This window comes from Cucurbita pepo, chromosome LG19 (genome assembly GCF_002806865.2).
Source record: "Cucurbita pepo subsp. pepo cultivar mu-cu-16 chromosome LG19, ASM280686v2, whole genome shotgun sequence".
In the NCBI taxonomy this organism is placed as follows: Eukaryota; Viridiplantae; Streptophyta; class Magnoliopsida; order Cucurbitales; family Cucurbitaceae; genus Cucurbita; species Cucurbita pepo.
In genome coordinates this window covers 5,462,746-5,477,720 of record NC_036656.1, presented here as the reverse complement: position 1 = coordinate 5,477,720, position 14,975 = coordinate 5,462,746, and the positions used below count along the sequence as shown (strand labels likewise).

At 35.9% G+C, this 14,975-nt stretch overlaps 2 protein-coding genes across 2 annotated transcripts; both read right to left on the bottom strand.

Moving 5' to 3' along the window:
• Nucleotides 1-3,542: 3,542 nt before the first annotated feature.
• Nucleotides 3,543-5,397, bottom strand: LOC111782101 (1-aminocyclopropane-1-carboxylate synthase CMA101). The gene is made up of 4 exons (XM_023662896.1): nt 5,195-5,397; nt 4,978-5,109; nt 4,692-4,852; nt 3,543-4,561 (listed from the first exon to the last, which is right to left on the bottom strand). The coding sequence occupies exons 1-4, from the start codon at nt 5,339-5,341 to the stop codon at nt 3,574-3,576; spliced, it is 1,428 nt and encodes a 475-aa protein (XP_023518664.1). The 5' UTR covers nt 5,342-5,397; the 3' UTR covers nt 3,543-3,573.
• Nucleotides 5,398-9,533: 4,136 nt separating this feature from the next.
• On the bottom strand, nt 9,534-14,106 carry LOC111781765 (uncharacterized protein At3g49720-like). The gene is made up of 7 exons (XM_023662458.1): nt 13,933-14,106; nt 12,890-13,029; nt 12,662-12,701; nt 12,440-12,478; nt 11,093-11,467; nt 10,493-10,548; nt 9,534-9,967 (listed from the first exon to the last, which is right to left on the bottom strand). Exons 2-7 carry the CDS (start codon nt 13,001-13,003, stop codon nt 9,815-9,817), a joined length of 777 nt encoding a protein of 258 aa, XP_023518226.1. The 5' UTR covers nt 13,004-13,029; nt 13,933-14,106; the 3' UTR covers nt 9,534-9,814.
• Nucleotides 14,107-14,975: the final 869 nt, after the last annotated feature.

Genomic DNA, 14,975 nt, shown 5'->3' with positions numbered 1-14,975 from the left:
CAAAGATAGTGCCCAACGACACGAGTATGTCAACATTGCGCCCCCTCTAATGTGTTAGAGGTTAGAATATGCACCGCTATCTGGAATGAATGTTGTAAATGACTTAGCATGGATACGAGATGATCCAATGGCTCGATAAAACCTAGATAGATGGATGCTTGAAATGTCCCGATATTATAAACAACACGTGAGTTCGTTCTCGATGAGCATTATCAAGTAGGCTATGATGGCCAATGACATCCTAAGACTTGGGATGGCGTCAAGACAGGTGAGCCTTGTTAATTAGGAACCAAGATGAAATGTTGAGATTCGACATTACATTGAGAGACCTTGACCTCAAATAGAGGCCCGGTCTAGTCCAATGATTTGCCCTAATACAATTGAACATGCACGTATGGACGACGTTTTTGGTCGAACAAACTTAAATTTTACATAAATTGTGTTCAGTCAGCCGAACACAAACCTCACTTAACGTCCATCAAAGTCAGAGCCACCCAAAAAATGGTTTTGATGCTGGTGACACCCAGCAGTTTCCCAACCACTTTTCTTTTTAACCGCAGAAGTAAAAAGTCAATCAGTTAGTAATAGTAATTTTGTTACAATAATTATGAGGATAATTTTATTCAAATCTCTACGAAATTAATACAACATTTTTTTATTAAAAAACTTCTGAAACCAATAATACAAACACAAATTTAAATTAAATAGCAAATACTCTTACAAATATAATATCATTTGTTAACGGCATATAACTCACCTAGATTCGTGGCCAATAGCCTACCATAGATTCAAAACATAAACTAATTTTAAAATAAACACGAAAATTGCAATAAAAAAATGAAAAAAAATATTATAAAAGGGTACAATAAACAGAAGGCGGCATATGAAAAAGTCAAAAAAAAAACAAAAAAATGTTTCGTTACTCCTTCAAAATGANAAAAAAAAAAAAAAAAAAAAACTCCCAGAAAACATGCAAAAAGTCGAACAAAAAGACAGTGACATGATAGTCAAGGAACATATCCTGCAAATAGATCGCAAACCTTTGAAAAGCAAGACCTCACACATTTATAAAACACACATTTAATAAGCTTTATTATATATATCACATGAATAAATAAAAAGTGGAAGAAAAAATTGTTGCTAGCTTCTTGGGCAAGGTAGCCATAAATGACAAGACAAAGCTCTGATCATCTCATCCCAATCATTCAAAACAAAAGAATCCATAGCCAATTTGAAAGATTAGAAAGTGCAGGTGAAAATGAAGGTGTGAAAAGGGCCATAAGCCGAGTCATGTTCCTTCGGGCCTCCTTGTCTCGTGCTGTGTAGGCATCACCAGAGGAAGACCATAATCCCTTGCTCCTTCACAATATTCTCCAAAATCAATTTTTGCTATCTTCCCAACCCTACAACGTACCCCTTAATATATAATACCATACTTAGTTCCTTATATTTATAGTTCCTTATATTTATACCATGCATGTATACATTACATATATGCATGCAGGTGTTTTATGTTCCCTTTTTAACATACATATGCTACACATAACTTCTTCACGTGAAACCCACATGACTTCCATACCATCATGTACCACTTCAGATTTCCAACTAATAATAGTTTTTTTAGATGACTTTCAAATAGTAAAAAAATTAAAAATAACCATCCTTATCCAATGGGACCTAAATTATTTAAATACGGAAACTTTATTTATGACTTTCTTGTCAATGTCTGAGATGATTTTGTTAAGTGGACATCATGGTTGAATATGGGTGTAATGGTTGATAGACATCTCATTCAATCAAGGTTTTCATGTCTTTTAATTATATAGCTTTGATGTGTTTGTGTGAAAAGCCTAATTGATTAGCATTAACTTGCTCATCTTATCAATGTATTTAATTAATGTGTGAAACTATATGGTAATCCTATTTGAACTTTATTAAAATATATATAATTGAGATTCTTGAAATAAAAAATGAAATCAAAGATACAATCTTTAGCTTTTGCACCGCCCAAAATAAAGGGATTGGAGTAAGGTGCCATTACGGGGAAATCAGTGGGTTCTTGTTGAACTCAAGAATCAAATCATGTTATTATGCTTTAAATTAATTTTTAAAATGAAGAAAAATAATATATTAGTGACAGGAAATTATTTATATAAAAACAAACTATGATCTTTTTGCATAATATTTTATTCATCCCAACATACACTTAAGAGGAGTGAGTGGTTTAAAGATATTAAATTGATGATGATATGAAATATTTACATATCTGAAAACTAGAAATAAAATAGTAAAAGAAATATATATATATATATATATTGTCGCCCCTCCCCCTATTTCCGCGTTTGGAAAGTTTGGAATAAAATAATATGGTGGTCGGTAGGCGTCCTTATTTAGTACAAGCACATGACATTTACGTCAGCCATTTAATTCCTTTTATACCCATCCTTATAATATATATATAATATATATATCTTATGACTTACGGCCATGACATGAGTAACGTATAATGACATTATAATTTTATTAAATTTATTAGTCTATATTTAATAAAATTCACTGAGATATTCCAAAATCTTTATAAGAGAGTTGTTGTTTAAGTATATGCAATAATTTAAATTATTAAGTTATGATGTATTTGATGTGAAAATACAATGATTATAGATTATGTAGTTTATATATAAGAAAAATATTAATGTTGAATTTTGTTTGGATAATTAAAAAAAGGGGAAATAAAAAGAGTGGGATTTTGTTTAGGGGTATTAGAGGAAAGAAGAAATGTGCATTGGGGACAAAGTTTGATAGTTGGAGGGCCGGCCTAGCATCGAAACCAACATAATCCTTTTGACTGTGTTTGTGCATCTGACCAACAACAACCCACTTGGGATGGGCGTGTTTTTGTGTACAAAACAACACAAAACAACACAACACAACACAAAAATTGCTTAAAATCACAGTTATTATGATGTTTATTATGAGTAAGAGAAAACAGGTCGGTTTGGTTTTGTTGGGAACCAAGGACTCTACCAAATAAAATCGGTTCATGTCGGCACAACTTAATGCTAACCCCCTCCTCCACCGTCTTCCGCCGCTTTTCTCGCTAACGGCGTCGTTTCCCTCGCCACCACTACCACCTTTGCAAGCCATCTCTTTTCTATATTATTTAAATCTTGTCACATGGCCACACATGATAACATCGCATAAAATCCTTTCGTTTCAACAATTCTCTATACTTTAAATTAAATTAAATTCCGAAAAATCCTAATTTTCTCTTTAATTAATGAGAGAGAAAGAGAGACTAAGGAATTAATCAAAGATTGATCATTAATTAATTAATTAAAGCCACTACTAATCCCACAAGGGACCGAGTGCACTTTTTTTTTTTTTTTTTTTTTTTTTTTTTTTTTTTTTTTTTTTTTTTTTTTNTTTTTTTTTTTTTTTTTACAAGACTAAAATTTTTAATTTGAATATTTCAACAAGAGATTAAAAGAATCCAAGAAATTAAAATTTAAAAAAAAAAAAAAAAAAAAAATTCCCCCAAATATGGATGATGAATATTATGTTCATACGACCAGGCTATCGTTCAGCTTGCATCTTGCGGTTGGCTTCTTGAACTGATTGCCGGAAAACCCATTTGGTGAAGATGTTTTTCTTGATGTTCTTGCAAATTTTATTGTCATGATTACGATGATTTGAAGTAGTAATGGACGTCAATTCTGTTACAAACGACTTCAATCTTCGGACGGCGAGTTTCAATGTTGATTCCGACATATTAGCAAAGCAAACACGGAACCACCCTGGTTCAGTGCAATGACATGATGATCCAGGCGAAATGTTCAAACCCACCTCGTACACAATCTTCTTCCACAGCTGTAGCTCGGATTCGAACGTGTCGGATTCCAACAAATGCCTCATGTCCACCCAACAAAACAGCCCGGCATTGCTATCCAGGCAGTTAATACCAGCCTTTTGTAAACCGGACACAAGCATTTTTTGTCTTTGTTTTAGCCTCTTTTGATTCTCCGTAATGTAGTTTGTGGTGAATTTCTTGTCGGAGAGCATAGCGGAGAGAAGGTATTGTGTTTGAGATGAGACCAACCCAAAGCTGGACATTTTGGTAGCGGCAGCCACCACCATGTCATCATTTGAGTAAATTGCACCAACGCGAAACCCTGGAAGACCCAAATCTTTAGACAAACTATAAACAATATGCGCTCTCTTCCAAACCTCCTCGTCTTGACTACTCCTCTCCTTGAGCACTTCCATCGCACTCACAAATCCCGAGGACCCAAACACGGTGCCGGAGTAGATCTCATCGCTGATCAAATGAATTCCTTTGGAGGTTATGAAATCAAAGACAAGGTTGAGTTCATCCCGGCTCATTGTGGTGCCTAATGGGTTAGATGGGTTTGTGACCAACACGCCTTTGACGCGTAGGTTGCGAGATTGGGCGTCTTTGTAGGCTTGTTCAAGAGCGCGTTGGGTGATTTGGAAGGCATTGGAGCTCGTGCAATGAATTGGCACAATCTCAACGCCGGTTCTCCATTTGAGATCTCTATCAAATCTGTTTGAATAACAAGTGGAAGTAAAGATGAGAATTATTGTAATTAATTAATTAATTAATTAATTAATGCATATAGCTTAAATTTTTGGTAAAGCTTATTATTTAAGTGAATGTAAAGATATAAACATACCCTGGATAGTATGGTGTTGGGAGGAGAAAAGCGTCGCCAGCTTCAGCAAGGCAGAACATAAGAGTCTCATTTGCTGACGTGGCTCCAGCTGTGAGGACTATGTTATTAGCCTCAAATGATACTTTGTTTCCTCTAATTTCCGCCATAAATTCAACCAATGCCTGAAATTGAAAAAAAAAAAAAAAACCCTTAATTAATTTATAACTCTAAGTATATTGTAGAATTGAATTATAATCATATGTATGAATATATATATATATATATATATATATATATATATATATACCTTTTTGAATGCAGGTAAGCCATGGTAATCTTGGAAGAGGGCGAGCTCTCTGAAAATGGATTTGCCATCGCGTTTGAAGCTGGCGGCGTCTGGATTCTTAGAGAGCCATGATTCAAGAAGATCAAAGGATAGCTGAAAAATCAGAAGATGAAGAAAAAGGTGAGTGAAGGATTGAAGTTGCAAAAGGGAAAATGAAGAATAATAATTAGATAGATACCTGATTTTCAGCAAGACCCATTTGAATTATGCCGTTGGGATTAGAAGTGTGATGGAAGGGATTGTTTTCATAAGCCTCCCATCCCAAGAAGTAGGAGGAATCTTGACCGTGGGAGTTGCATGTGGCCTTGGTGGATAGCATCTTCATTGTTGTATGAACAAATTTGTATGAGGTTATGTTGTTATAAGGTGGTGAGATTTAAGAGGAGGAAGATGGCAAATTTTAGAGAGAAAAAAAGGAAGGAAAGAAGTGGAATGTTTGAGTTGGAGAGGTGTGTAGCAAAGATAGGGTATTTATAGGACAAAATCCATAGGCCAAAAACTTCGGACCGCATGTGGGCTCTGGGATTTGGTCTCTATGTTAATCTAATTAAAATAAGAGTGTGTTTAAGAAAACAAGTTTTAGTAACACCAAACCGACAGCATCCGGTAGCGAAGATGCCCCAAATAGACCCACCTGAGCCTTAAAAATCAGACGCTGGACTGTGGGTTGGGGCCCAGAGGTTCCCCGATTGCACACTCCCCAGCCACCATCTGTCTGCCATCTTCTATTCTCTCCTTACCTTTCCCCTTAATTAATTAATTAATTCAAATTCTCTCCTTCTTTTGTCTTCACTACACCATCTTCCCCTCTATTACCCCCTCCATTTCAACTCACACACACACTTTCTAAACGCTCAAAAGGGTTCGGCAAAGCACGCCTCATACCAAAAGCTTACGTCCATTCGCACCGAATCAATCAAAACTCTTATAAGAAATGATGCATTCCTCTCTTTAAGATAAACTTTTTTTACTTTCAAAAAGTCAAATATTAGCATATTTTAATTCAAATTTTAGAGTTTGATTATAAAGTTTTATTTTTTTTTAATTCATATTAAAAAAAAATATATGATTTAATAAATTAATATCTAATGGAGTAAAAATATGAGCATATAGGAGGTAGGGTCCCTACAAAAGAATAATAATAATCCTCTTGGAAAATTTAAAGCATTTATTTTATTAAAAAAAAAAAGACTTCAAATTCGGTGGCCCATTGGATGCATATTTTGTTGGTCATATTTGATTGATAATCTGCATCACATGGATGGTACAAGATTGGTGGATTTTGTTTTACAAACAATTTATTTAATTTTATTTTTGGTCAAAAAGCATAATAATTTAATATAATTGATATTAAAATAATAATTTCCCCTCCCAATATGATCCTTGGCCAACCCGTGTCCACTCCGCTCTTAGTTTTTGCTACATGGTATCTGTTTGGGTTCTATAATGAATATTCAACTTCCTTGATTTTTTTTCCAAAAATTAATGAACACTCATTCAAATGAATGTGTTGGTACAATTATCCAACTATGATTCAGATAAAGCATATAATATGATCAAAATACGTATTATTCTTATCATATATTATATAGGATAAAGTAAAGTAATAATTACAAAACTTTCATTATATTTTGTTAATTTAATGTATATAGTAAAAGAAAAGACTTAGGGTTTAATTCTTTATGGTATAGGTCGAGGTTGGTGGTGGTGGTGGTGACGGGCACTTTGGCTCCCCATTTTGGAGCCCATATATCTTTTCTTTTCTTTTCTTTTTCATTTTTTAATTAAAAAATAAAACAAAAAAACATAGAGAGACAGGTCATGGTTTGGGGCAAAAATGGGAGGGTGTAATAAATTAGGGGTCGCTTATTGAGATAGAAATAATTGATTGATGCAAAATGAAAAATGGGTGAGAATTGGGGGTTCAATGGACAATAAGTTTGGGAGTGGGCACACTAGGGAAGAAAGATGCCAAATTTGTTGATTACAAAACCAGATCATATTTTTGTATTATAATCAAATCAAATCAAATCAACTTGGTTTTATTAATTAATGAGGTGTTTTCTTGGTACCCTTTCCACCGTAACTGAGAGATTACAACGATACGTTATAGACCAAAGTAAACAATATCTAATAGTGGGCTTGAGCTGTTACAAATGATATCAGAGCTAGATATCGAGCAATGTGTCAGCGAGAATGTTGGGTTCTTAAGGGGAATGGATTGTAAGATCCCACAACGGTTGTGGAAACTCCTAATTGAATCATATTAATTAGAGAAATCCCGAATAGAATTAGGATTAAGAAGAAGAGGCACGTGATTTGTAGGAAGAGAAGGGTTATTAGGGCATGTGAAAACCTCACCTTAATTGCCCCCACCCACCACCACCACCACCACCAACATTCAAACCTTACACAGAGTGACCATTTTAGACACTCTCTTACGGTGACAACTAACATGAAGCTCCCAGGAGACACTCCCATGGACCCTCTTTGTTTCCTCACTTCAGTCCTCTACAACCCCACTTTTGTCTCTCTCTCTCTCTCTCCCTACTTCAAATTTATCCTTCTTCCACTAATCTTCAACTAATCATGTCCTAAACACAAATAAAAATCTCTTCTTTAATCATGTTTTTCGAGATCAATATAGCCGTGTGGCAGCCATTGTTGCTCACCTCAATGTAATAGTTGTTTTGTTTAGAAGGAAACTGGCTGTCAAAATATGGAAAGGATTGAGCCTGCGCCCTGCAGAAGAGGAGAAAACAATGTCCAGAAATTCATTCAATGACACTTGGTAGATCTAAATTGTGTTCATTAATTTGAAAGCTAAGGAGCAATGAAGTGGTGACCAGGATTTTGTCCCAAACCCAATTATATGCAAGTGGGTCAGCAAACCTTTCTTTGATGACACTCACCGTGGACCTATTCTGGCTCTGTCCTCTCTTATTCAGTAAATATCTCATGTTTGCTTCGCCTCAGAAACTAAAATTTACCCACTTTATACAAATTAGCACTGCTGCTCCTTCAGGACAACACAACAGGGACCATTTTCTTTGCACTCACCTATTTTCTCTTCGCTACCTAACACCAAAACAAAAACACTTCACTTTGATTCAACTGGCTTCTGTTTCTTACTCTCTTTGTTTACTCAACTCAAGAAAACTTGGGTTCTTTTGGAACAAAACTTAGACTATGGGTGGAGGCCATAATGCTTGCCATTGGTTTACTACAACAAGTGGGTGGTTGTGGGTATGGAGTTACACGCTGGGGCCTCAATAGTGAGTGACTATTCACGTGCCTGCAAATTGGAGTTGGCCAAGGCTATTTACACAGACACATGTTATGGCTATTTGCTCACCAAGGCAAGGTCCATCACATAATTAGAAGCTAAGCTGGCATGTCTCTAAGCACATGAAAATGACTACGGTATACCAAATAAATGCATAGCTATAGCTCAAATTGCCAGCAAAAGTTATATGCATGTGGACTGGAAAACTTGAAATGAAAACCCAAAATCTCTTGCTCTCTCAAGGATGATGCAGAACAGGGTGTGATTCAAATGAAGCTAGCCCATTTTTGGTTTGGCTGTGTGTGTGTTTTATGTGGGTGTGTAGTACTTGGAAGGCCCATGAGGGAATTGGGTTGACCCACAGCCAGCTGGGTTTACTGAGATGAATATCCATTGTTTGTAATCTGGAAAATTAATAATGATTGGATGATGGGTTCCCAAATGGGAAACACCAAGAGCTGAGATGGGTCAGATAGACATACGAACCAGCATTTCACACAACATTCAAGGACCCTGACCCAGAGAAATCAGGACCCATCATTCTGGCAGAAATTGGTTGTAAGGAGCCCAACTGCTGCTTAGAATTATATCTCTCTACAACCTGAACAGTACCAATCTAGCATTTAAGTATTCACCTTTCATTGGACACAGTTTGTCCTGGAATTATATCACGTTTGGACTTGGGAGTGTTCAACGATATCAACAAGAAAATGATATGGAAGGGGAATTTGTAAGATGGTATCAATTAATAATCCTACTGAGGTCGCTAATCACAGTTAATCAATTACTAACCTTTGAACAAAATCTCGCAGAGTTTGGCTTTGATCGTCAAAGTGGACGGGTACAAGTGGCTTGGCTGTTCTTCTTTATCATATCAAACAGGTAGAGCTTCAATCGCATCCTGGGCCTCTGTTCTTGACATTTGAGATTACCCTCTGATTGATTTCCTTTTTCACAGAGCTATGCAGGTGGCTGCCTATTCTCGCATGATATTCAAATCTGTACGCATAAGCATGACAGGATAATTCACAAAACGAATGGAAATGAAACACAACAGGATAACTAAACCATCCATGATTTTAAATCCAAAGCAAATTCGTTCATCTTTTTCTATAATCTGGCATATGCAGCAGTGAAAAATTGGAAGCAATTCATATCCACTTGAAGCTCAAGTCATCCTGAATTTCAAAAGTTCGATCAAGTGGGCAGGATGAGTAAGTGGCAAAGAATGTACTAAAAAGAAGATCAGTTGTATTTATCTCATTAAATAAAAATAATTAATATATTGTAACATAAGAACTTGAGAACACTAAAATCTCCTGCGGTAGACAATTTTGTGGCAATGATATTCCCCCAACCCCATCACCAAAAGAAGAAAAAGAAAAGAAGCGTACATCAATTGCTGATTCTCCACCTCCCCAGCTTCTCTTATGTTTATTTAACATAAGAATGACAAGAAAAGGAGACAAAAAGAAAGTGTAAGAAAATAATTTCATATCTTATGATTTGATATCAATGGTATGAATTGAGATGGAAAACTTGGCAGGCAGGCTTGTAAGACTGCTTGGATGCTGCTTGCTTAAATTTCTTGGCAGACGCCTCGTCCTCTTCTAAGCTTGTTTGGACAAAAAATCGAATCCACCAAGACGAGCTCCGCATTTTCGCCTTCAAAAATGAAGTAATATATATCCATTAGAATTAATGAAATCACAACCATATTATTTCTTATAAAAGAATTAAACCTGTCTTAGTACACCACGTAAATCATATGCTAAATATTTACGGCCTTAATTCATCCAATTTCAGATTGAATCAAGATATTTGATTGCTATTATATGGTGGGGATTTCGATCTCCAGATATTCACTCCACAAAGGTATCTAAGCTTAAAGCATTCAGCAGACAAACCTCTTTAATACACTATTCATTAGTTTTTACTTTACCCCTTTGAATTTCTTGTTCGATCATTTAAGTCAGAAACACTGTTCTAGAAGCCATGTGAGTTAAAAGAATTGCTTAAGAACTCACCCTTTCGTATTATAGTGCCACGAGCAATTAGGCCATCGAATTCACATATTATCCATATTGTTTACAATTTTAAGTGAAAAAACACAAACATTATGCGTGAGGATATCCAATTAAAATGGCACACACAAGATCCAGATGACAAGGCGTAATTATAGTAGCTTACCGGCCGTCCAAACTTCGTTAACTCGTTTACTTTTGCTTTCTGCTGACCAGGGGAACCTAGATAAGAAAAGGAGACAGTAAAAGGTCACGGATCTTTATCAAATGGAAAAACAGGATATGCAACAAAGAGAACTCCTAATACTATGAGATGTTTCTATGTATCCACAATGTAGTGATAAGATTTACTGTCCATGTGATAAGATCGTTACAATGACAATCAGCTGAGAGGAACTGTCCAATTGGTTCCTAGGGGGTCAAGAAAAGATCAAAAGTAGAAGCTTTCAACAATAATAGCTGCTTTTATCTCGAAACGAAGTAATTCTAACCCACTATAACGGCTCAACTGGAAAATTCCAGTTGTCTTAAGTTTCCATCCTAGATTCAAATCCTCTCTACCCAACTTGTACATTTAGTAGGAGCAGAGCATCCAACATTCATTGAGGACATTCACCGCATGATTGTGGAGTTTCCGAAGTGCCAGCAAATACACTTCAAAAAGTAGTTTCCAATGAAGAACTTAAAACACAAGGTTCTTGGTAGTGAAATTATCATGCAATGGAAATAAATCTTAACGATGTTGCTAGGGATATGAAAAAGTTACCAGTAAAGATAATAAGACCATCAGCAGAAACCCTTGCAAATTCTGGAAGTGTTTTGTTCAGGTATTTGGGGGATAGGTAATCCAATGCATCTGACACAATAACGTGAGAAAAGGACTTTGCCCTATAGGGTAGAGGGAACTTGATATCTGCAACGCGTACAATGCCTTTGTTCACAAGTGATTTGCAGTTTCTATCAGCATCCTCTATGTCGTATGGTTCTATGCCCCAGGCTTCTGTTTCGCCTTCTTTCAACAGCTTAGATACCACAGAGCAGGTATCGGGACCAACATGCAAAACTTTGCGCATGCTATCGCCATATGCTTTCTTTAATATGGGTATTGCTCTTTGCAACTCCAATGTACACGAAAAATCACCTACAGGTTCAATTTTGATCTATGTGTTTAAATACCACCTCAGTCAACTAAACTAATGCTGACAGAAAATGCTCATAGAAGCAATCAAATCTTATAGAAGCATAATCAGGATGAAACCATTAAATCGTTATACACTACAATTGAAAGCATTTGCGTATAGTAATTAAAATTGATTGAGATCATCAACCCATCATATGAAATTCTTAAATATTACAACCTTTAAAATGCAAAATAGTTAAAAAGTAAACCAAGCACCAAACTGCATAAAATATAAATGTGATATCATCTGTCCCCAATAAACCAAGACATGGAGGAAACCAAACTGCATAAAATTGCAAAATTATCCAGGTGCAATCAAATTTAGTACATGGAATCCATAATCCTTGGAGGAAAGATAGTAGACTTTGGAAATTTGGGTCCTTAGGTCATTTCCCTGTCAAAGAATTCACACCTTCATCTTTGATTGATCCCAAGGGACCTATCAAAGGCTGTATGGAAGATGAAATGTCTAAAAAGAGTAAATGTCTTAACATGCATTCTTCCTTTGAAGCTTTCGTTTCTTTCATTGTTCATATAGTTCCAAATGTTGGGAGGAATTTTTTTTACCTCTTTAGATGTTCTCGGATCTTCGATCTTACCCAAAAGAAAATATTTTAAATCAATGTTAAAATTTTGTAGGTCAATGCAATCAATGCTGTCATTTGAAGACTGCAAAGTGAAAGAAATCAAAGAATTTTCGAAGGCAAAAGCATTGCATGGGAAGAGAGAGTAAATATAGCAAGATTTCATGCATCTTCTTGGAGTGTTTTATCAGGCTCTTTTTGTAACTGATCTATGTAGATTCCTGGAAACTTTACCTTCATTACCTTTTTCAATAAGAAACCTAAATCATTATATGAAAAAGGGTAATAAGGAAGGAGATAACCTGCTCACTCAATGACAAGGACGTTACAAAAAGAAATCTTACTTTACCTTCAATCTTGCTGACTATCTTGGTGCCTCCAAATAAACCTGCATTATAAGGGTTCAATGAATGAGGCAATAAACCCCATTGTTCATTTCTTCGACTATAAACAAAGCATACTAGCCCAAACTACTTGGAAGGAAAAATGACGCTAACATATTTGGTAGGAATACTAACGATCGTATCTATCATGTAATAGGAAATCTAGAAAATGTTAAGCAAATGCAAACCTGGGCCACTAAAAGCATAGACAAGTAGAAGAACAGCGCCCTGAGAAAAACCAAAAAAAGAAAATCGTCAAAATTCAAATAACGACTATATGGACTATATTCTATTGGATGGTGAAAGTACTATGGAAATTATGGATTATCATCCACCCACCGCAATAATCTAGAGAAAATGATGGGGAATATAAAACAGATCAAGGAAGGAAATTGATTATCCATCATGATAATTACCAAAAGGACAAGGCATATAGATAACAAGGGAGACGATTTTGATTTGGAATTCAGGGCCCCAGCAAATGGAAAGCTTCCATTGCGGCGTGTGGTAGTAGGCTGCCTCCTTTGCATGATTGATAGTTCAAAAGAATATGATCCTACATTTGATGAAAGCATAGAAACTAGTGATAGTTAGATTGCATATCCATCAAATAGACAAATATGTGTACATGGAACCAGAACTCATTCCAAAATGTGCATATCAGTTCGTAAAATCAATTGCTTGCTTGTAGCAGCTTGTTACAGAGAGTCACCGACACTATATGTCTGTGGCCACTCATGTCTATGCATCCCCCACATGCAACACCCCAACCCAATACAATCTAGTAAATCAAAAGAGAAATGCTTATGAAAGTTTCAAGAGTGAACTTCCTCAACTAAATCAGCAAACAACACAAACTGAACAGCTCAAACTGTTTCCCAATTCATCGTCTTTTTCTTTTTCGAGAAGAGAAACAGATTTCATTGATAAATGAAATAAAGGGATTAGAAAAGTCCCCAACACCATTAGGCGATTACAAAAAAGTTCACCAATTCGCAGTGAAAGGGTGTTTATTCTTGCACCAAACAAAGGGTGAAAAGGAATCGAATAAAAAAAAAAAAAACCCATTGAAAGTTGATGAAGCATCATCTACGGTCTTCATAACCAATAACTACAGAGGCTTAATACCAGAAAATAAATCCGAGAAAGTTAACACAAAATAAGCAAATTTAGGGGAGGAAAAAAAAAACATAAACACCATCCGGACAAAACAATGCAATGTCATACAGGTAACTGAAAGAAGCACATAGATAGATATAATGCAGCATTGTGGGTCGATGTCTCCCACCCCAGAACCAAGAAACATTTTTTTAGAAGAAATAAAAGAAACAAAAGGCAGCAGAATCCTTTCAAGTTCTAAACAAACTACAGAAATTGAGCTAAAATAATGGATAAGGGAAACGAAAAACAAACACAAAGCAACACAGGTAAGGAAACTTGATGGATCTGGAAAACCCACCTCAGATCAGATGAGATAAGAAGGAAGGCAGCAGCAATTAGTGTCGGAAGTCCAGATCTTGGATCTGAAAATTATTTTCCCTTTTTTGGGTTTTAATAGTTATTGAGCTTAGCTGCATCCAACGGGAGGGAGAAAGGAGAAATGCAAGTGGGAAATAGAAAGGGTCATAATTTTAGCGGTCGATGGTAGGAGGATATTGAGTAGTAAGAGAGTAGAGCGTTGGCGGGACCCTTCAACGCGAGTGGTGTCACACGCCTACGCAATAATTGAATCGACGGCATTTGTGTCGGCCGTACTCAGCCCATCCGAATTCCATACCCACGGGGTCAAGCCTTAAGCGCTTTTCCCCGGGCCGTAGGCCTTGCCGACAACCCAAGATTAGGCCCACAGCTCTAATTCGACTCCAAAATGCCTCTAAATGCCTCTTAATTATCATTCTTTTCCTCCTTTAAAACTTTCATAGATGGTTAATCTATGCCTTTCATGTGGTTAGAGGTCGTTTTTTTTAATAGTACGAAAGTTCGCACATTTGTGCGATATTTGTTCAACATACATCGATGCATTTATAGTGGTAGTCGTTGTTGTCATACATTTCTATACTATGGAAGAACTCTTTCTAACCTAACCAAACTTAGCTCTCTTTTGCAACACCTTGGCATATTTTTTTAAACTTTCGTAGATGACTTATAAGTGAAGCCATTAATAAAAAAAGAATGAAGTAAATCGTGTAAACAGGGCGGCGGAAGTGGTGTAGTGTGTCATGTTTCCCACTAAGAAATGTTGGTTAATATTCCATCAATCCCTAACTTTTTTTGATTGACGGTGACAATCAGGAATCAGATTCACATTCATGTTTTTCTTAATTGTAACTACATATTTCAAATATTATCAATTGAGAATTATATCGTTTAATATTTTAGATGTAATGTGACACTCAAACAAATAAGGGGAATCGATACATCTGATCCTAAAAATAAGATGGCTAAGAAAAACTTAAAAGGAACGAAAATTACTATTTATATCAACATGGTGCACGTTTCTTT